We start from the raw sequence: 22,159 nt of genomic DNA on the forward strand, positions 1-22,159 counted from the left end.
TGTGAGGGATTGGGTCTGCACATAGCCGTAAAATGCCCAGCTAGTGCCTGGTGGGCATGGCGGGCCTGGTGGGCACTCTGTGAGTTAGCCCTGTTAGGAGTTTCTGGAACGGAGACGGTGGTGGGGAGCAGGGCTAGCTCTTGCTGACACCCTTGTGGCTGGAGATGGGCCTTCCCAGGGCAGCACAGGGCAGCTGTGTGCACCCCCTCATCCAGTCTCTTTGTTCACAGGGATGTGTCTGCAGGCCTTCGTAGAAGCTTTCTTTGTCCTGGCTCAGAGGAAGTTCAAGATGCTGCCACTTCACGAGCAGGTGGCCTCGCTGATCGACCTTTGCGAGTACCACCTGTCCCTGCTGGATGAAAAGCGCCTGGTGTGTGGCCGGGGCGTCCCGTCGGGGGGCCGGCCCCCGCACCGTGGCACTCCCCAGGAGCCCTCCCCATCGGCCCAGCCAGCAGGGGACAACCCCCCACCCCGCACCAGCTGCGCCAATAAGCTCTCCCTTCCCCGACATACCCTGTCCTGAGGGCCACTCTGTCCTCCCGAAGATGGAAGACCAGAGCGGCTTTCAGGGCTGGAGAGCCCCAGGCATTCTGCCTGCAGAGGAATGGCAGGCAGGCTGCCGAGGGGCCCGGCTGAGGTCCCCACGAACTGTCTCTGTGTGTGTCTGAGCTGTGCTTCACCAGGCTGGCTGGTTCTCATCTGCCTTCCTCCTCGCACCTCCTGGTGATACACCCTGTTTTCGAGTCATCAGTGGACATGTGACATCTAAAACGTGACAGATGGCACCTTCTATTCTGGGCTCACAGGAAGCACCAACTGGGGCAAATCTGTTGTGTTTGGGGCACAGGACACAGTCGGTCCCAAGGCCCGGAGCTGTGGAGAGGAAGCCGAGTGTTGGGATCTGCTGCCGGGGCCTCCGCGTGGCCACCGGGAAAAGCCTGAGAACATCGTGTTTATTTCCTGCCTCCCGTTCTGAGAGAAGGAAGTGGAAATATCAAGTAGGCGTCTGCAAATCTCCCATCCCAGGCATGTGCTACATGGGTGTAGTGAACAGATTAACCTCATTTAGTTCGTTAGCTTTGCCTGTTGCTGCAATGTTTGGTTTGTTATTAATTAAGAAATAATTAATTAAGAAGTAACTAAGACTCCTGGAGCCTCAGAGCTGGCAGGAGCCTTGGAGGTCATTTTGTTTGATTTTGTTTGACTGTGACCCCAAAGCAGGAATCCCATCTTTAGCCTCACTGACCAGATGGTCTGAGTGGACCCCTGCATAGGTGGGGTGCTGGTCACGTGGCCAGTGTGTCCACAACAAGCACTGCCAGGGGTCCCTGCATGCCCAGCACTGTGCTGGGAGCCCTGGGTGAGGGAAGAAAATCAGACATGGATAAGAACCAGAGCAAGAGGACATACACTAGTATGTCAGACCTGGTGCCAGGGACAGGGGAGCTCGTGCTTTCTCTTGCATGGGACCCTTTCCTTGTCTCCATCTGTATCCCCAGGTAGCCCCCCTCTCAGAGGAAACGCCTCAGAGGCAGCGGAACGTGGCATTTTGGAAACAGCCTTGGGCATGTCAAGATCCAGGGCCCGTTGAAGACAGGCAGACAGGACTTGGCAAAGCCACGCTCTCCAGAGTGTGGTTGGATTTGAGGTTAATGTGGCCCTTTCCTGGGGGATCCCTTTAAAGGATGCTGAGAGGCCCTGGGAAGAGCCAGTCATCATGCTCCAAGTGAGGTGGAGAAAAGTCTTTGAGGCACTAGTACTGTGCCTGGTGTGGTGCACAGTAGGACTCAGAAAATGCTGGTAGTGCATGGCAAGGGAGAGGGTCCTGGGAGGCAGAGGTGCATCCCAAACAAACTCCTGAGACTTTCTCCTCCTTCCTTCCAACATCCTGTCCAAACTGATAAGAGCAGTTGACCTGGTTCATAACAGGTACTCAAAAGCATCTGTGGAAACAAGTTACTTGAATCCGCCTTCCCCAGAATATTTTTAAACCCAAAGACAAGGTTGTTAATCCAAGATGTCTCCAATTGTTGGCAAGCGATTTCAGAGCAGGGGCTGCTCTGTTCATCCTTGCCTGGCGCTCCTTCTTGCCAGGAGCTCATCCTCTCAAGGAGGAAAACCTGTTTCCCCCGCGGTGTGGCTTCCGTGCAGCGCCCCTTCTCTGCTGCTAGCAGAGCCCAAAGGCCGCTGCCCTTCCCCAGCCGAGAGGGGCCGTGGAACTGAGCCCTGCAGAGCCCAGTCGGGGGTGTTCAGTGACAGGAGACTTGTGCAATGACTTTATTTTCCCTAGCAGAAGGCAGGACAAGTGGGAAGGTAGCACAGGCAGGATGTGCCTCCTGAAGTGTGTCGAGTGTCCTCTACGTGAGGTGCTGTGGAGGTGTCGTTGGCTTAGTTCCCCAGGTACTAGGGCAGGTCCGTAACGCTGCTCCCCTTTCAGAGGAGGAAAGGAAGGCCCAGGAGGCCACGCAGTCAGGACTTGGTCCAGGTGTGTCTGTCTTCGGCTGCTTGTCCCTGGGTGAGCATGAACTCAGCTCCAAGTAGAGACCCCGCAGCTGTACTCCGCTCGGGGCTGCCTGGGGTCCGTCACCGTCTGGTGGCATGGGACAAGGTAATCAGGGCTCCTAAATGGTCCAGTGTGAGAAACAATGTTTGAAGCCCCCATGCAGCTCTCCCAGTCCCTTTTGGCAGAACAAATGGATTTCCCAGAGAAAGACCAGAGTAACCACGTCTGGGCACACTTGTCATCAGCTGGGAGCCACCAAAAGTCTTAACAAAGCTCTCGTGTGACACCATTTCTTGAAATTGGTCTTCAGAAAGTACTCGCTTGCCAAATTGGAGTGCAATGTTCAGGTCTAAAACCAACCAAGCACGTTGAATATTTTGAAAAATAAAATCAAGAGGTTGAATTCCAGCCACCTTGTCTGGGGTGATATGAAAACATCAGCTCTCCTGATGAGGGCTTCTCCCACCCCTGCCATCATCTGGAGGCGGGCTGCTCTGCCCACCATGGCCCCTTTATCCCCGGGAACAGCCCCTTCCTCTGCAGACAAGGCCCTGATAGCCCCACCCACCCGCAGGGCACGGAGCCTCCCTGGTGATTGTTAGGGAAACGAGGCTGTGGTTTTATGAGAGGCCAGTTGTGACAGATTGCCCCTTTTCAGTTCAACCAGAGGCTGCTCCATTATCAGAATGAGTGATAGCTGACTCACCCTGCCTCCTCCGTTCCTAATAAGAAGCCCCACTGTGTTTACCCCTTTGGTAATCGGCCACTCGTTTTATTGGATGTAATTGAAGCAATAGCAAAAGCAGATGGTTTCTTCCTCCGAGAGGACAGGAAGCAGAGCCGGCAGTCCGGCCGGCCCAGAGGCACATAGCTGGGCACCCCTGTGCTTTGCTGCAGGATAAGTTCCGTCCCTGGAAGGGCCCTCAGGATCCATCTCCAGTGTCTTCTCCCTACCCCTCTCCTGCCCCATCCCCCTCCTACCGATTCTGTCTCTCCCCACCCTCAATGCACACAGTCCAGCCACACAGATCCTCTCCCTAGTCCACTGGCTGAGTTCCTGTAAGAGCTGGCCACTTTGGGGGCTTGGAATGAACGGGTAAGAAGATCAGGTTCAGCCTGTGCTCAGTTTGGGGGTTCACATCCAAGTATGACAAGTTAGTGGGACCAATCTGGGGAGGGAAGCATGAAGTGAACAGGGCAGACCCACAGAACGGGGCTCACCCACCATTTCTTTGGGTGTGCCCCTGGGCAGCCTCCTTGCTCCTGCCATGCTGACCCTACCTGCTCCCTTCCTTCCAACCTCCTAGGGGCACAGGCTCAGCGTTTCTGTTGTTAGGGGCAGGAGCTTTGTCCTCACGGCCTGGCCAAAATGGAGTCTGCAATAGGTGCTTATAAAGACCCGCTGGATTCAGTGCAGCTGTTAGCAAGTGCTGGTCCCAACAGACCCCTCCCCATGGGCAGAGGCAGGGCCTCCAGGAGAGAGGAGCATCCATCCCTGAAACGAACCACTTGGATTCCTCTTACTTCTCCTCCCGGCTTCTGTCCACTCCCCTGAACTCAGACATGGTCTCTCGCCTGGGCTTCCACTGCCTCCATGCCTCTTACCCCTCCACCCTACCCTCCATCCCCATCAATCTGGAAGGAACTTGGAGAGCCACAGAGCTGATGTCCAGTCACCTATTGAAAGCAGCCCTCATTGGCACCCTTCCTTTCTTTCCATCCTAAGGCCCACACCTGTCACCCGCACCGCTGCAGCCTCCCTGAGCCCCTGTCCGACCCCTGCTCCCAGGACTGTATCTGTTGTCATGAGACAGGAGGAGGATGTGCTATTTCCCACCACCCTTGTCTTGCTGGCCCCTCTGCTTGAGATGGCTTTCCTCTGCCCAGTGGCAAACAGAGTTTCAGTTCAGTTCCAGTGTCCCCGCTGCAATCCCCCAAACAGAGTGAGTGGCTTCTTCCTTTTACTTCCAAGAACTGGAAAGTTCCTGTATTGGCGCGTGCACTGTGGGACCACAGCATTGGTTCCCACCCAGCTGTGAGTTCCTGCAGGGTCAGGCATGTGCTGGGTCCATGTTGGCACAGAGCAGGGGCCAGCAGGTGCTTGCTGTGAATAGGAACGTTTAGCAGACCCCGGGAGAGGAGACAGTGTTATCACGCTTGTTCTCCGCTTCGCCTGCGGGTGCCTTTAAGAAGCACAGACTTGTAAACCTTGCCAAGCTGATCTGCTGAACATCTCTACATCCCCGGCTGCCTTGTTGGCTCCCTGGGACACGGCAGCTGCCCTGTGTCCATCTGACTCTAGGTGTCTCTCCACGGCCTTTGTGGCCAGGCCTGGGCTGCGTACCCATGGGCACCCCCTCTCATTCAATCTCAGAGACAGGACGCCAGGCTGGACGGTCCTCACTAACACCCCTCCAGCCAGCTAGCCAGCCTCCTTTCAACTCTGCATTGCCCTGAGTTGGTGTGGGGTTGTTGAGCTACCAGCAGGTCTTCCTGACTTGCATGTAGGTAGTCAGGCGGATGGAGTGGGAGGATAGGGGCACAGACAGTTGAAATGGTGTTCCATGCCTTTCTAGACCCCAGGCCCTTTCCTACGTGTTTTTATCAGCACATGCTCAATCCTTCCCAGTTTACAAAGCACTTCTAGATCCATTCAATCCCACGAAGAATGAGGATCACTGGGCACTCTGTTTTCCCAGGGGCGGGGAACTGGCTTCCAGGAGGCTTAGTGACTGACCGAGGTCTCGAGGTCTCGAAGTCTCGTGCTGGTGAAGTGCAGAGCCAGGATCCGCCTGAGGCCCCCAGCTGGCTCCAGATCCCACACTCCTTCCTCGGTACTTCCTCGGTTCTGCACGGTGCCTCAACACTCCCCAAAACATCCAATTTTGCCGGTGTGGAAACCCACGTCCCACAGAGGCTGGGTGTTTGCTCCACTCAGTTCTGGGGACTTAGCTTAAGGCTCTCTGATCTGTTCTCTTCCTGCCGAGCACCCCAGGAAGGTTCTGTGGGTACACCCCAAGGGCTCCAGGTCTCCTAGCCACTTAATGAGAGTGGCCAGTCCTGTCTCACTTGATCTCTGGGTGCATAAGACGAGATCACAGAAAATATCATCAGTGTGAAAGTGTTTTGTAAAACCAAGGCGCTGCCCAAACGTAGCGTTATCTTCAGCCTGGCTACTGGCTTCCTACAAAGTGAAGGGATGAAGGTAAAACTCTTTCTTGAATAATGTTATCCATCAAGACAGACAAAACCACACCGGTCAGCTCCTCCTGCCCTCCCCATCCCACCTCCCCTTCATTCCCACATGTTTAAAGACATTCGTAGGCTGAGAAATGATTCCTGCTGCTCCTCTGACACCCGGAATGTGCCTTGTGATTGGCAGAGTGTCCCTCCAGAATAGCTTAATTTTTTCCCATTTCTTGACTAATGTCCTCTACTCCTTGGCCCTATAATTGAGAATTGGGCTTGCAATGGCCAGCACAGGAGTATCTTCCCTGAAAGCTCAGAAATGATGGCTCTCCCGGTAGGGAGCTGGCATTCCCCGTGGCCGAGAGCACCGTCCTCCTCACACGGAGGGATCATTCACCACCGTGTGTATTAACCTGAAATCCACCTCGCCTTGATGGATATTTTTGCCAGTCTCCCATTTGGTTTGATGAATGTGAGAGAAATTTTCCCATATGGCATATGAATTTCTCCCTCACAAAATAAGTCTAAATTTTTTTCTGTTCCCGGAGATGAAGGAGCTCAGCAGAATAGGCCACATCTTCAATTACCTTTATCTCTAGTAGCCCAATGTGTTGATTTTTATATAACTGGGAAAACCACATAGCATAATGCTTACACACACACACACACACACACACACACACACACACCACACACTGAGTACCTATAAGCTTTGGTAGAAAATGGCAAAATTACAATGTTTTTCTCATTTCTGGTGATTGGCTTCCGAGTGTTATTTAGAGAGCGGAGTGGAAAGGGCTCTTTGCAGCCCTGCAGTAGTGTCTTGGGCTTACCAAGAGGCTCACAGGAAACATTGCCTCCAACATGAAGGTGTCTGCTAAGATTCCAACCAGGACCCCGTCTTGGGCCCCAGAACACTGTCTTCTCCCCGAGGCCTCTGGCAGACCACAGGGATATTTTCCCTTCAGAATCTCTTGCATCAGAATGGGGAAAGTGAGGGCCAACAATCCCAGAGGAGGCCGTGAACTGTTCTGGAAAGCGAGGGCTTTGCAGTCAGACCTTCATATGAACTTTGTTCTGTCTGTCGCACGCTCCCTAAATGACCATGGGCCAGTGACTTTACCTCTCTGATCCCTGCTCCTTGCCTAGATAGTGGGGATCACGTCATAATGTATGTAAAGAGCCGGGTGTGGGACTTGGCACCTGGAAAGTGTCTTAATACGTGTCTGTTGAGAAAAGGAAGGGTCTCGATGTGTGGAAATAAGACGGATGCCAGGAAATACGTCTGACCACCTCCACGCCCCTGACAGCGGAGGCTCCTGGAGGTCTGGTGAAAGACCTCATATACTCCAGCCCTGCCGGCTCTGTGCTGAGCTCTGCCTTTAAGAGACTGCAGCTCCTGCCTCTTAAAAGCCTTTAAAAATTCTTTATTAAATTTTCATGGCGCATAAAGTCAAGGTTCTGTTACATGGCCTCAGTTGTCTTGGCAACTTCGTAAAACGCAATAATAAAACGAAGCTGAGTGTTGCTAAACACAGGCTCATTGTATAAACGACTGCGAAGTATTGACAGTTTGTTCTGCACGATAATTTTTGACAGCAAATCCACCGGGGTAGACAATGCTTGTTCACTTGGGGTCAGTTGTGAGAAAAGGACACCTTTTAAATTTTTTTCTCCCTTAATGCTTAATATTTGCCTAGGAAGCTAAATATTGCCTCAAGGAAACTGAGATCCTGGGGGAGGCAGAGGGAGGGGTTTGGAAAATCTTTCAACCCTTGATCTGCTAGGGACAGTCTCCCATAGGGAGGGAGGGATCTGTCCCTAGAGTTTGGTCAGAGACTCTGGCTGCCCTGGGAGAGAGGATAGCCCCTTGCAGCTTCCCGTGTGCAAGGGGAGCCACAGTGTTCAACTCGGGCTAGACCAGTGAGCATTGCATGTTTCACCCTCACGGGAAAAGCTAAAGGCAGGTGCCTCCCTAGAGAACTAAACCATTCACCCTGCACCAAAGAGGTGATTCCTGGGGCTGCTGGTCCAGCTGGCAGCTCTGTCCCTGGAATGGAGACCCCGCCTCCTCCTATCACCCCTCCTCCCCTTCTACCCTTGGGGTGCAGCATATATCTGCTTTGAATATTTCAGAATATTTGGCAAGTGGAAAGCAGATGGCCTTGAGTTAAAAACAAAGTGAGACCCCAGCTCCCTGGAAATCCCCTCACCCATTGGCATCAGAGAAATGTTCATGTCACATGCTCCCCCCCACCACGCCCAGGAAGGCCACTTAGGTAGGCCCTGTTCCCACGGGTAACCCCTGTAGTCCTCTGGATCCCAGTTCACCTTTTAATGACCCATTCAGATTCTGCTCATTCCTCAGATGTACCAACACCTCGGTCCTAGGCTCCTGTGTCACAGGTCATGGCTCTGCAGTGTGGCAGAGCTGTCATGCCACTCTCTGCTGGAGAAACCCGGGTTTGCCTGCCCATGGCCCTGCAGCCTGGAGGGGAGGCAGCTAGGGCAGTGTGAGAGCTTAGGGCTGGCTTGGGCCAGGCATGTCTTTGGAGGACTGTGGAGGCCATAAGGAACCCTTTCACACTGCTGCCTGCCCCACAGGATCCCCTCAGGGCTCAGGCCCCACCTCTGTCTTTAACCCAGACAACTGCAGCTTTCCCATTCTGACTTGATGGGCTTTACAATAAGGGTGTATCCGCAGCTGCTGATGCCTGCCTTTCAATATTACGCATGAGGCAAGGGAAGCCCAGAGAGGGGAGGGGTCTTGCCCCCAATACCCAGCAAGTTAGGACATGAGTTAAGGCCTCTTCAATGAAGGAACTGGTTTTGTCCTGTGTGATCAGAGGGATGGGGCGGAAGCCAGCACCACCCTCAGCCCATCACCTCGCCAAATACCTACAGAAGGGAACCCAGAGAGCCTCTGGCCCAGGGGTTTTCAAGCTAGATCCCACGGAATCTTAGGGCAGCTCAGCTAGCTGTTTTATAATATATTGGGGTTGCATGTAAGAAAAAAAGCTTAAAATGCCATCATTCCTTCTAATTTTTTACTTGTGGGGTAAATTCCAGGTTTTCACTAAGCTGGGGGCCCAGGAGAAGTAACTCATCCAAGGTCACCTGAGCCCAGCTGGGACCCCAGGCCCTGCCCTGGAGGATGTGTGTGTCATGCTGGCACCGGTGCTCAGGTGCTGGGCTGGCTCACACTGGGCCCAGGGAGGAGCTGGGACCCCCTCCTCCGCCGGAGATTGGCTTGGTGTCTTAATCCATTTGTGCTGCTATAACGAAGTACCGTAGACTGGGCGGCGGATAAACAACAGAAATTTTATTTATCCCAGTTCTGGAGCCTGTGAGTCCAAGATCACAGTTCCTGCATGGTTGGGTCCTGGCGAGGGTTCTCTTCCAGGTTTGCAGACCGGTTGTATCCTTACATGGTAGGAAGAGAGTGACAGAGATCTCTAGGGTCTCTTCCCAGGGCACTATTCCTGTTCACAAGGGCTCCACCCTCATGACCTAGTCACTTCCCAAGGCCCCACTTCCCTAAACGGAGCTAGGATTTCATCACATGAATTTAGGAGGGACACAGACATCTAGTCCATCGCCTGGCCTCTCTCGCCCCTGGTAGAACGGTTGGTGGAAGCCTCTGCGGCCGGCCCTGGGCTCACCTGTCACTGGGCGCTAATCATCAGATGCCCAGGGTGGATGACAGGATCCACTGAAGAATTTCCCGTCATAGCTCCTCACCCACCACTTAAATAAACCTGCTTTGAGCTATTTTCAGAGCCAGCGGCAGAGGAGGAGGGGTGGCATCAGTGGGTCACTGGATCCGTCGCCAGCTGTGCTGGGAGGAGACTGACTCCAGACATTGACAGGTCAGAAACCTGAGGGCATGTCCCAGAGAGGCCAGCTACAAGCCGCCATTTCTTTGAAGCCACTTGTTTTAGCTTTAAAAGTCCTGTAAATATTGCATTCTGCTCTATATGACATCCGCATATTAGCCAGGCTAGGTTAGACTACCCTGAAAAGATAACAAACCCACGGAGCTCCGTGGCTTAACACAGCGGAGGTTTACTTCGTGCGAAATCAAAGGTTCATGTGGGTCTGCTGGCTCTCAGGATGGCTCTCCACAGAGAGGCGCTGGTCTCTTTCTCCTCAACCACGCCTCCCAGTTGCTTCTGGCAAGATGAGGGGGCAGGAGGGGTCCTCAGGGGATGCTGTTCAGGCAGGGGCTGACTCCACCTCCTCCCACAAGCCCTTGGCCAGAACGCAGTCCCGCGGCCCGGATGGAAGTGCTGGGACAGTGGGACATGCGCCCTTCCTGGGCACCCAAGCAGACAAAAATAAAATGGGATTTGGTGAACGCATAGTGTTGTTTTTGCCACAATTCCTATTTGTTTCAACAGAATAACGTTTTCCTCCCCTTCAATCTTCACAAAAAATGGCTGCGCCAAGGAAATGACCATGGTTCTCTCCGGGCCGCACACAGCGCCCCCGCCCCCATCGCCTTCTTTCGGTTGAGTTGGAGCAGATGGAGGTCACGTGGATCTCCTGACTCCAGAGCCACAGGGGAGCTAGGGGAATCTTGTGCCTCCCCACCAAGAAAGCCAATCCTAGGCTCTGTGGCCTGGGTACCGCTCAGCTCCAAGCTCCACGGGCAGTTTCCCCATCACCTGGAAAACTGAGTCCAAAGCCGGCTGACATTTTCCCCTGAGGAGGTAGGGGCTGGAGGTCCCGGAAAGAGTGCCGACCCTTCCCAGGCCGGAGCAGAGCACTGAGACCACGCTCCAGGGGCCATCTGGCCTAGAGAGGGGGCTCTAGCTAAGCCCTCTCCAGTTACCCTGCGTTGATGAGCCAGGCTCCCCTGGCTCCCTGCTGAGGAGGGCAGGCCTTGCGCAAAGCTAAGGATTCACAGGCAGTGAACCCTGTGACATCGGGCTTCTCCTGTAGCTGCTGAAAGTTGTGTCACAATTAACATAGTGGGGGTGGGGACATGTAAAGCACATTCTCAATTCATGGCTAGGGTCTCACACACACAAGGCCGAGACCCATGCAGGGCACATTATGGCGTTAGTTCATTTAATCTGAGAAACAGGCTCGGGTGGTTACTCCTGTTATCGCCTTGCTTTACAGTAGAGGAAGCTGAGGTTCAAAGCTGACGTGCAGTGACGTGCGCGAGGTGGTGCAGGTTGTCCGTGCCCGGGCGGGTTTTGGATTCTGGCCTCACAGAGCCCGCTCTCCAAACAGCTGTGCTGTGCGGTGGTGTTGAAGGCCCTCTTACAGCAGCAGGCGGCTCTGCAGAGGGGATGGGCTCCGGACACATGTGGAAGTGGAGGTTCTGGGAGAGACCTCGAATAGCAACCTGTCTGCAAAGCCTTTGAACTCAAAGTCCTGGAAGAAACATCCTAACTCAGTGAGGTTCACACAGCAGGCAGGACTTAGGGTTGCCCAAGAGGATCCAACCTTTGAGAGCTGTTGTGCTTGGCAGCAAGGTAACAGCAGAAGGGACATAGGGAGCAACATTGAGATCACTGAGACAGCCTCCTTCTCTGGGGTAAATGGACCAGGCAGTGAGCGAGGGGAGGCTGGTGGAGAAAAAGGTGACCATGTGCTGAGGACCAACTTTGTCCCAGGCACCAGCGTCACCCCAGCCATCATGGCAAGGCAGGTGGAATTGCCCCCCTTATACAGCTGAGGAAACAGGTTTGGAGAAGTTAGGCGTCTTGCCCGAGGCCGCAGAAGGCCACCCTGCCCAGGTCACATGGCCACCATAGAAGCTCTGAGCCCAGAGCAGGTACAGAGCCCCACAGACTGGAGAAAGAAGCAGCTGGCCACATGACTGCAGGTCAGAAAGTCCCTTGGCTTCAACCACCTGTGGCCACTGACTTGTGAGCAAATGACATCCAGAGGGGCCACCCCAAAGCCTGGACTCCCAACCCCATGGTCAGGAGAGAGGCTGCCAGGGCAGCGCCAGGCTTCAGCTCAGTCCAGAAAGGCCACTCTTATTAGCTCTTTCTCTACACTCATAGGCTGCATTCGACCTGGTGCCTGATAGGTGGGGAGGGGACAAAAGTCTCATTAAAAGAGGGGCCTTCAGTGCGGGGCAAAGAGCTCTCTGCTTCAGGGCCAGCCAGAAAATGTTCACTCTTTTTCCATATTCTTTTTGTTTTTTAAATATTGAGACGGGGTCTCACCATATTGCCCAGGCTGTTCTCGAACTCCTGGGCTCAAGTGATCCTCCTGCCCCGGCCTCCCAAAGTACTGGGATTACAGGTGTAAGCCACCGCGCCTGGTTGGGGTCTCCATTTTATACTGGTGTCATGGCATGCCATTATACGATGCACTCTAGTTATGTATAATATTGTAGTTTACTTAAATGGTCCCCATTGTTTCTAGTTTTCTGTTATTACAAAAAAAGTGTTGCAAGACTCTTCTGATACATGCATTTATGTGCATGTACGATGTGTCCTAGAACTGGAATCACTGGGTTAAAGGGTACATGCATTTTAAGCTGCAATCAATATTGCTGCTATATTGTCCTCCAAATAAGTTGGACCACCTTTAGGCCCCACCAGATGTATGAGAGGAGCCAGTGCTCTGTACTTCCCGCCCTCCCCAACACACTGTATTGTGAGAATGCCAACTTCCACCTGTTGATAATTAAAAAACATGGCAGCATCTCATCACAGATTGAATTTTCCTTCCTTCCTTCCTTCCTTCCTTCCTTCCTTCCTTCCTTCCTTCCTCTTTCTTTCCTCCTTCCTTCCTTCCTTCCTTCTTTCCTTCCTTCCTTCCTTTCTTTCTTTCAGATGGAGTCTCTCTCTGTCACCCAGGCTGGAGTGTAGTGCCACGATCTCGGCTCACTGCAACCTCCGCCTCCCGACTTCAGGTGATTCTCCTGCCTCAGCCTCCCCAGTACCTGGGACTACAGGTACATGCCAGGCTGCCCGGCTAACTTTTTTTGTACTTTTAGTAGAGACAGGGTTTCACCGTGTTGGCCAGGATGGTCTCGATCTGACCTCGTGATCCACCCGCCTCAGCCTCCCAAAGTGCTGGGATTACAGCTGTGAGCCACCGCGCCCAGCCTGAATTTTCATTTCTTATATTATGAATGCAGTTGAGCCTCTTTCTTCACCCATTCTTCTACTGGTCCTTTTCTTGTTGATTTGTAGCATCTTTGCAGATGAAAAGAATTAGCCTTTTGCCATAGTTTTGAAAAGTATGTATTCTACATGGGCCATTTTCCGGCAGCCAACTGTCTCTCCGCCTGCAGCCCGTTCTCCACAGGCTGCCCGAGTGGCCTTTCTGGGATGCCAAACTGATCGTGTCACCCCCATGCAGATAGAAAACAGCTTCCTGTCGCCAGGGTTCAGCTCGACTCCTCACCTGATTTTGGGGGTCTTTTCTATTTGGGGCCCAGCCTCCTCCCTCCCCCACCAACAGGGCCAACCTCCCTCCCCCACCAACAGGACCACCACGTGCAGCCATGAAGCCTGCACTCTGCACAGAGGACAGGGACTCACGGATAACCTGAGTGGCGCCCCCTGCAGGGACCCACTGGGCAGCCCTGCCCAGCTCTTGTGAACTCCCTCATGGCTCCTCACTCTTTTTGCCACTCCCCAAATGCCCCTTGCTCTGTCACCTGGCCAGCACTGCATCCGGGTCCTTCTTCTGCCCCTAATGCCCCTCCCCATGTGGGCCTGTTGGTGCACACCGCCTCCGCTCTTGCAGATGGCTCCCTCACCCCTTGGTGTGTCTCTTTAAGCCACTTCATGGTGACTCTCTACCAGGTACACCCCAGGCAGGGCTGTGCCCCCTCATATCTGGATCCCACCCCAGCCAGGGCCTGGCACAGAAGGGGCCCTCAGGACCTGAATGTAGGAGGAACGAGGGAGGGAGGGACCGAAGGCCCCACTGATGGCCAAGCTCAGCCAGCACAGCAGAGCAGGGAGGGCCTCAGCCTAATTTACAGTCATGCATTTACCCAATAGGCTGCTCTTTCATATAAATATCCATTAAACACTTTGTAAAATGCACATTTGAAAAAAGGCAGCTGACCTGCCCTTCGCAGGTAATTATGGTGCTTCTCTTAAGTCTGCAGTGGAGACCTTTTTATTTGGAAGGTCTAGCGTGCTTTCCAGATTATCAATTGAGGCGTTTCTCTGCCTGCAGGTTCTCTGCCTGCCCCTGACCCCCCACAGAGGGGCATCCTAGGAGGACCCTGGTGGGCACCAACACCACTGCCATCAGGATCTCCCAAGGGCTCAGGGCCCCAGGGCCCTGGTGTGGGCACAAGCAGATGTGGCCCTTGCCTGCCCAGAGCCAAAGGGCCAGGGAAACGTGCTGATGGACAGGCAGGGCTCAACTACCAGCAGAGGGTAGAGCCAGAACCCGGGGCAGGGGGAGGCTGGCTGGAGAAGGGCCAGGCCCCACAGGCCCCGTTGCAAATTTTCTCTTTGCCATTGTAGAGTGCACAGAGGATGACACCATTGGGTTTGTGTTTTTAAAGATAACCAAGCTTACAATTTGGATGGGGCAAGAGTGTACATGGAGGGGTGGGCTGGGAGCAGGTGCAGAGGTCCAGGCAGGAGGGCTGGCAGCTCCAACTTAGCATGGCCCTGGAGATGAAGGGCACACACTCAAGGGGTTTTAAGCAGGCCAGGTTGACAATACTTCTCACGGCGGCTGTTCAATTGCCATCTCACCTCCCTGCTGGATTGAAACTCCTGGAGGGCAGTGCCTAGTCCTTCTGGTGGAAGTTGCATCAAAGCATCTAGAAAATGGCTCAGCACACAAAAGGTGGAGTGTTCTGGGAATGAATGAATGACAAGTGAGAGCGAATAATGGATGGATGGATGGACGGATGGATGATGGATGGATGGATTTAACAGATGGGGAAACTGATGCTGTGGGTGGGGTATGGGGAGGTGAATCGCCTAGGTGGGACATCATGTTCCCAGTGCGTGGCAGACCCAGCAGTAGGGCCAGGAGGGAGGCCCTGGGGTGGTGTGGAATCCCTGGCTCCTCCGCCCTTGCTCACGCACACCTGTTTTCATAACTTGTCATTACCCCACACACCCACAGGCAGGAGCACTGTCCCAATAAATAAATCTGGGCCACTTTTCAGCATCGTTTAACGTCCCCGGGAAGGCTGGGTCACGTGGCGTCCAGCCGCAGCCCATTAGCTGACAGGCTGAAGCATATCATATTGAATTCCACGGCCTGCAGAGCCCGCAAGCCCCCGTGCTGCTCTGAAATCTGTGCGGATTTCTCAGAAAGCAATTGTGCTGCTTATTTCCTATAATGAGCATGTTGCCCCCTCCCCTTGCCAGGACTATTTTTCCAAACCTCCAGGGAGACAGGAGTGGAAGGATCTTGAGCTTGCTCCCTGCTGCAGTTTGAGAGGTGCCGGGCGCTGTGGGCTGCACTTGGGTGCAACTTGCAGAGAGATGATCTCAAGGCATTGCACTGTCTTCCAGCCTCTACCCGTCCTCTGCCCTGTGTCTCCCTACCTCCCTGCCCCTGTCCTCATGTCCCCTGTCCCTTGCCCCACCATGTTGCCCCCTGCTATGGCAGGGCTATAGATGGGACAGTCAGGAGGGACTCAACCCCAGAAGCCCACAGCCTGGCCACATTGCAGCTGACTCTGCTGCACCTCCTGGAAGCCACAGGCCTTGGCTTCTGCCTCCTGCAGGTGACACACCACACCTACCACGCCTCTTCACAAACTTAAATGGGACACATGCCCACGCCGGTATACAAACCACACGTTGACAGAACCACACACAGAAACATGTCCATAGATACCCACTCGCATCCCAATGAGGTGAGGCTATGCCTACCCACACCAACTCACAGCACCTTAATCACAGCTAGCATACCTGGTACACATCCACACACACACATCCATACACACATCCCCTCACACGCATCCACACATACACTCAGACACACACACACAAACACCCCCACACAAGCACACATCCACACACACATCCACACACATATCCACACACACCCTCACACACATACACACATACACTCAGACACACACAAACACCCCCACACAAGCACACATCCACACACACATCCACACACATATCCACACACACCCTCACATCCACACATACACTCAGACATATACACACCCTCACACACATCCACATGTACACTCACATCCACACACCCACACACAAGCGAATATACATACAAAGAGCACACACATATACACACATCCACACACACACCCTCACACATATCCACACACACACACCCTCATATCCACATGTACATTTATACACATATACACACATCCACATACCCACACATACACAGAGCGCACACACACACATCTACATATACACACATCCACAGACCCACACACACACACAAGCACACACACATAAGCACACACATCCACACACACATCCACACATGCATTCATACATATATACACATCCACATAGCCACACACACAGAGCACATACACATCCACACAAACACCCACACACAAGCACACATACACACACAAGCACACACATCCACATGTACACACATATCCACACACACCCTCACACACATCCACACGTACACGGACATCCACACACCCACACACAAAGAGCACACACATACACACAAACACCCACACACAAGCACACCAACACACAAGCACACACACATACAAGCACACACACATCCACACACATCCCCCTCACACATGTACACACACTCATACATATATACGCACAAATCCACACACGCACACATCCACACACATAAACACCCACACACACACATACATTCATACACATGCACATACATCCACACACATTTCTACATGCATTTTGAATTTCCAAGAGGCAGGTAAGCTTTTTTTCAATGCAAAGCTTTTTATGCTTATTTTATTCTATTACAATTTTATATGTAATTCAATCTACTTTTGGCATCTCATCTTTTCTCTTTATTTCTAATTGACACAATAGTTAATAATGTTTATACAGTCTGATATTTCCATACATGTATAATGTAATAATCAAATCAGGGTAATTTACACAGCCATCATCTCCAACATTTATCATTCCTTTGTGTTGAGAACACACAAAATCCTCTCTTCTAGCTATTTGAAAATATAGAATAAATACTTTTAACTGTAGTCACCCTTCAGTGAATACTAGAACTCATTCCTCCTATCTAGCTGTAATTTTGTATTTGTCAACCATCCTCTCCCTATCCTCCCTTCCTCCTCCCCTGCCCAGGCTCTGGTTACCACTATTCAACTTTCTATCTCTATGATATCAATTTATTTAGCTTCCACATATGAGTGAGAACACACATTACTACCATTTGTCTTTCTGTGTCTGGTTTATTTCACTTAATGTAACTTCCTCCAGGTGCATCTGTGTTGCCAAAAATTGTAAGATTTCATTTTTTTATGACTGAATAGTGTTTCATTGTATATATGTATGTGTATGTGTGTGTATATATATATGCGTGTGTGTGTATATATGATATTTTCTTTAGCCATTCATCTGTTGATGAAATTTCCAAGCAGCAGATAAGCTCTCTTTCTTAATTCCCACTTTCATTGCTCTGTGGTTAAGAAATATGACCTTTCCTTTATTGAGCCTACCACAGGCCAAGCATCATGTTAGGTGATAATTATACTAGGTTGAATAAAACTTCAGCCCCACAGCCTAATAACAGAGAGCATAAATAAATATACATTTACAATCCCAGGAATACAAGGATGGTTCAACATGTGTAAATCAATGTAATATATTGTATCTCCAGAATGAAGGATAAAAACCATATAATCATTTCAATTGATGCTGAGAAAGCATTTAATAAATTCAACATCCTTTCATCATAAAAACCCTCAAAAAAACTGGGAAAATACTCCAACACAATAGAAGTCATATATGACAGACCCACAGCTAGTATCATACTGAATGAGGAAAAACTGAAAGCCTTTCCTCTAAGATCTAGAACAAGACAAGGATGCCCACTGTCACCACTGTTATTCAACATAGTACTGTAAGTCCTAGCCAGAGCAATAAGACAAGAGAAAGAAATAAAGAGCATTCAAACTGGAAAGGAAAAAGTCACATTATCCTTGTTTACAGATTATATGATTGTATATTTGCAAAAAAACTAAGCAGTTCAAAAAACCATTAGAACTGATAAATTCAGTAACATTGCAGGATCCAAAATCAACATACAAAAATAAGTAGTATTTCTGTATGTCAACAGAACAGTCTCATAAAGAACTCAAGAAAGCAATCCCATTTACAATAGCTACAAATGAAATAAAATACCACCAGTAATCAGATTTACAATAGCTACAAATCCAATAAAATACCATCAGAGAAATGCAAATCAAAACTGCAATGAGCTATCATCTCACCTCAGTTTAAATGGCCTTTATCCAAAAGACAGGCAATAACAAATGCTGGCAAGGATGTGGAGAGAAAAGGGAACCCTCATACACTGTTGGTAGGAATGTAAATTAATACAACCAGTATGGAGAACAGGAAGGAGGGTCCTCAAAACGCTAGAAGTAGAACTATCGTATGATCCAGCAATCCCACTGGTGGGTACATACCCAAAAGAAAGGAAACTGGTATATCGAAGCAGTATCTGCCCTCCCATGTTTATTGCAACATGGCAATTCACAATAGCCAGGATTTGGAATCTATCTAAGTGCCCATCAGCAGATGAATGAATAAAGAAAATGTGGTACATACACACAATGGAGTACTACTCAGCCATAAAAAAGAATGAGATCCTGTCATTTGCAACAACATAGATGGAACTGGAGGTCATCATGTTAAATGAGATAAGCTAGGCATGGAAAGACAAACTTTGCATGTTCTCACTCACTTGTGGGAGCTAAGAGTTCAGTTACCAGAGGCTGGGAAGGGTGGTGAGGGTGAGGGTGGAGGGGGAAAGTGGGGATAATTAATGGGTACAAAAATATAGTTAGAAAGAATGAATAAGACCTAATATTTGATAGCATAACAGGGTGACCACAGTCGACAGTAATTTATTGTACATTTAAAAATAACTAGGCCCGGTGCAATGACTCATGCCTGTAATCCTAGCATTTTGGGAGGCCGAGGCGGGACGAATCACCTGAGGTCAGGAGTTCGAGATCAACCTGGCCAACATGGTGAAACCCCGTCTCTACTAAAAATACAAAAATTAGCCGGGCATGATGGCAAGTGCCTGTACTCCTAGCTACTCAGGAGGCTGAGGCAGAAGAATCTCTGGAAGCTGGGAGGCAAAAGCTGCAGTGAGCCGATATCACGCCACTGCACTCCTGGGTGACACAGCAGGATTCCATCTTAAAAAAAAAATTAAGAGTATAATTGGAATGTTTGTAACACATTATTTAATGAGAAATGCTTGAAGCGATAGATACCCACCACCCCCTCAAAAAAATTTGCAATCTGATGTGACATGTAGTGGCAGAGGGAACCCCAGCCCCTACATGTTCTTTAACAAATCTCATGTATTTTTCTCTTTAGGTTGATTCCTTTGGTGTTTCTATTACCTAAACATTGCTGGACAAAAATTATAGGTATTTGTTATTTTTATTTGCTTTTCTTGAATTATTATCATGAATGAGCATATTCCCATTGATTTATTGTCCCTTTAATTTCCAGTTATTTCTCTTTTGCCTTATTCTTGGATACTTCAAGCCGATGTTCTAGAATGGATCACTGCTTTGACTTTTCAGCACATGCATTCTGTTGTCCACCATCAGCAATGACATTCTTTCCTTCCAAGTTTTTGTTTTCAGCCTGCTCCTTTCTCCTAGCAGCACACTCCTGTTTATTGATGAAACATCGCTTGAACCACTCCAGGATTTATTTAAGACCCATTAAGAGGGTTCTGCATCTCCGACATGATCTGATGGGGAGCAAAGCAAGACTCACCATTGCTCTGTGTTGCAGGTTAGCGGGCTCATCTATTCCTGTAGGGTGCCCTGCTTGGTGCAGAGAGCAGGGAGCAGCCCCACCTCTCCCTCCTGCAGGTTGCTTTCTCCTCCTCTGATGAGCATTTGCAGGTTCTTCCTGATTTGCCTGATGCAGGAGCTTGCTTCCCGGGGGTGGATATTAAACTTCAGATTCCACGGAATCGGAGGTACAGATGCAAACCCATGATTTGTAGAATGTGTATATGCACGTTTGTGTGCACATGGATGTGTATATGTACATATATGCATTTATTTCCTAGCTCTGTCTGCTGACAAGGTCAAGAGGAAAGGCCATTCTACTAGCTCTCAGATCTTGGTTCTTAATGTCATTCCCCAGGGTTTCTCAGAGAAATGACTAATTCAAGAGCTGGGGCAGGGTAGGTACATTGTGAGCCTGGGACATTTTGTTACACCAGAAAGCAAGGAACGGTCAAAAGCACTTTGGGGGAAATGTCAGCAGCTAAAAGGGGCTGCTGGTGGCAACATCTAGGACTATTTGAGCACCAAAATAATAAAGTAATGAAATATAAACCCTTAAAAATGGAAATATCTGAGTTTATACCAATAGTAAATAGATTTATCAGTACATGGGGGAGAAGGAGGACCTATGCTGACGAGAGAATTCTGAGAGTCAGCCAGTGAAATGGAGGGATTGCTAGAGTTGGAAAATCATCTTTGCAACCATCTCATTAAAGATGGGATCAATTAAGAATCATTCATGGTTGCTAAATCTAGGGGAACATTCTGATGAGGAACAGAATGTTTTCATGGTCTCAAAGTGTCTCCCCACAGACTGCTTATTAGTTGCAAAGAAGACCAAAAAACTCCAGTAATTATACAGTGAAGAAATTGGACAACGCCTTGATCGAGTGATCAAAATTAACATCACCAAGGAAGGACAGATTGCTGTCTTGTGCCTCCAGATGTGCTCCTCTGAAGACTCAGTACGCTCTATGCAGGATTTTGGCTAAGAATGAAGAACCAAAAACTAGTCCCAAGGAAACATCAGTCAAATGCCTTTCTATTTTTGAAAAAGGTGGGTGTGCTTGGTCGTATTCTTCCCAAATGTCAATGCCATAAAAGATCACAAAAGGCTATGAAAATGTTCCAGATTAAAAGAGGCTAAAGAGACATGACAGCTAACTGCAACCCCTGCCCTTAGGCTGCCTCCTGTACTAGAGGAGAAAATTACTGAAAAAGGACATTATTGGTTTGACTCAGAAAATTGGAATGTGAATGTTAGGAGTAGATAAAAATATATGCTAATGTTAAATTGACTGAAGTAGATTACATAAGAGAATACTCCTAATCTTAGTAAAAATATACTACTGAAGTGTTTAGGTTAGTGTTTAGCCCCTTTAGGGCTATGATGTATGTAACTTAACTTCAAGCAGGCGAGAAAATAAATTGTGTGTATGTGTGTGCATGTGTGTGTGGAAAGAGACAGACTAAGAATGATAAAGCAAAGGGGGTGAAAATATTAATTAATAGGAGATTATAGGTAAAAGGCACATGGTATTCCTGGTACCATTGATTTTAGCAACTTAGCTGTAAGTTAGAAATGATTTCCAAAACAAAGGCTTTTTAAACATTTCTAGGCTAGATAGCTGGGCGCGGTGGCTCAAGCCTGTAATCCCAGCACTTTGGGAGGCCTAGGTGGGCGGATCACGAGGTCAGGAGATCGAGACCATCCTGGCTAACATGGTGAAACCCTGCCTCTACTAAAAAAAAAATACACACAAAAAAATTAGCCAGGCGTGGTGGCGGGCACTTGTAGTCCCAGCTACTCGAGAGGCTGAGGCAGGAGAATGGCATGAACCCGGGAGGTGGCGCTCTCAGTGAGCTGAGATGGTGCCACTGCACTCTAGCCTGGGTGACAGAGCAAGACTCCGTCTCAAAAAAAAGAAAAAGAAAAAGAGGGGGCAGAGCAAGATGGCCGAATAGGAACAGCTCCAGTCTCCAACTCCCGGTGCGAGCGACACAGAAGACCGGTGATTTCTGCATTTTCAACTGAGGTACTGGGGTCATCTCACTGGGGAGTGGCGGACAATCGGTGCTGGTCAGCTGCTGCAGCCCGACCAGCGAGAGCTGAAGCAGGGCAAGGCATTGCCTCACCTGGGAAGCGCAAGGGGGAAGGGAATCCCTTTTCCTAGCCAGGCGAACTGAGACACACAACACCTGGAAAATCGGGTAATTCCCACCCCAATACTGCGCTTTACACAAACGGCACACCAGGAGATTATACCCACACCTGGCTGGGAGGGTCCCACGGCCACGGAGCCTCCCTCATTGCTAGCACAGCAGTCTGCAATCTAACCGCAAGGCAGCAGCGAGACTGGGGGAGGGGCGCCCGCCATTGCTGAGGCTTAAGTAGGTAAACAAAGCCGCTGGGAAGCTCGAAGTGGGTGGAGCTCAGAGCAGCTCAAGGAAACCTGCCTGTCTCTGTAGACTCCACCTCTGGAGACAGGGCACAGCTAAACAACAAAAGGGGAAGC

The 22,159-nt window shown here is 50.3% G+C and overlaps 1 protein-coding gene across 1 annotated transcript in view; it reads left to right on the forward strand.

Moving 5' to 3' along the window:
* Positions 1-7,247, forward strand: part of TTLL11 (tubulin tyrosine ligase like 11) — a 294,890-nt gene extending 287,643 nt beyond the window's left edge. Inside the window, exon 9 of the mRNA XM_033237570.1 lies at positions 231-7,247. Within this exon, the coding sequence (XP_033093461.1) occupies positions 231-523 (293 nt within the window). The 3' untranslated portion in view covers positions 524-7,247. The remainder of the gene's footprint in view (positions 1-230) is intronic.
* Positions 7,248-22,159: the final 14,912 nt, after the last annotated feature.

The sequence above is a fragment of the Trachypithecus francoisi genome, unplaced genomic scaffold (assembly GCF_009764315.1).
Source record: "Trachypithecus francoisi isolate TF-2019V2 unplaced genomic scaffold, Tfra_2.0 Lachesis_group16, whole genome shotgun sequence".
NCBI lineage: Eukaryota > Metazoa > Chordata > Mammalia > Primates > Cercopithecidae > Trachypithecus > Trachypithecus francoisi.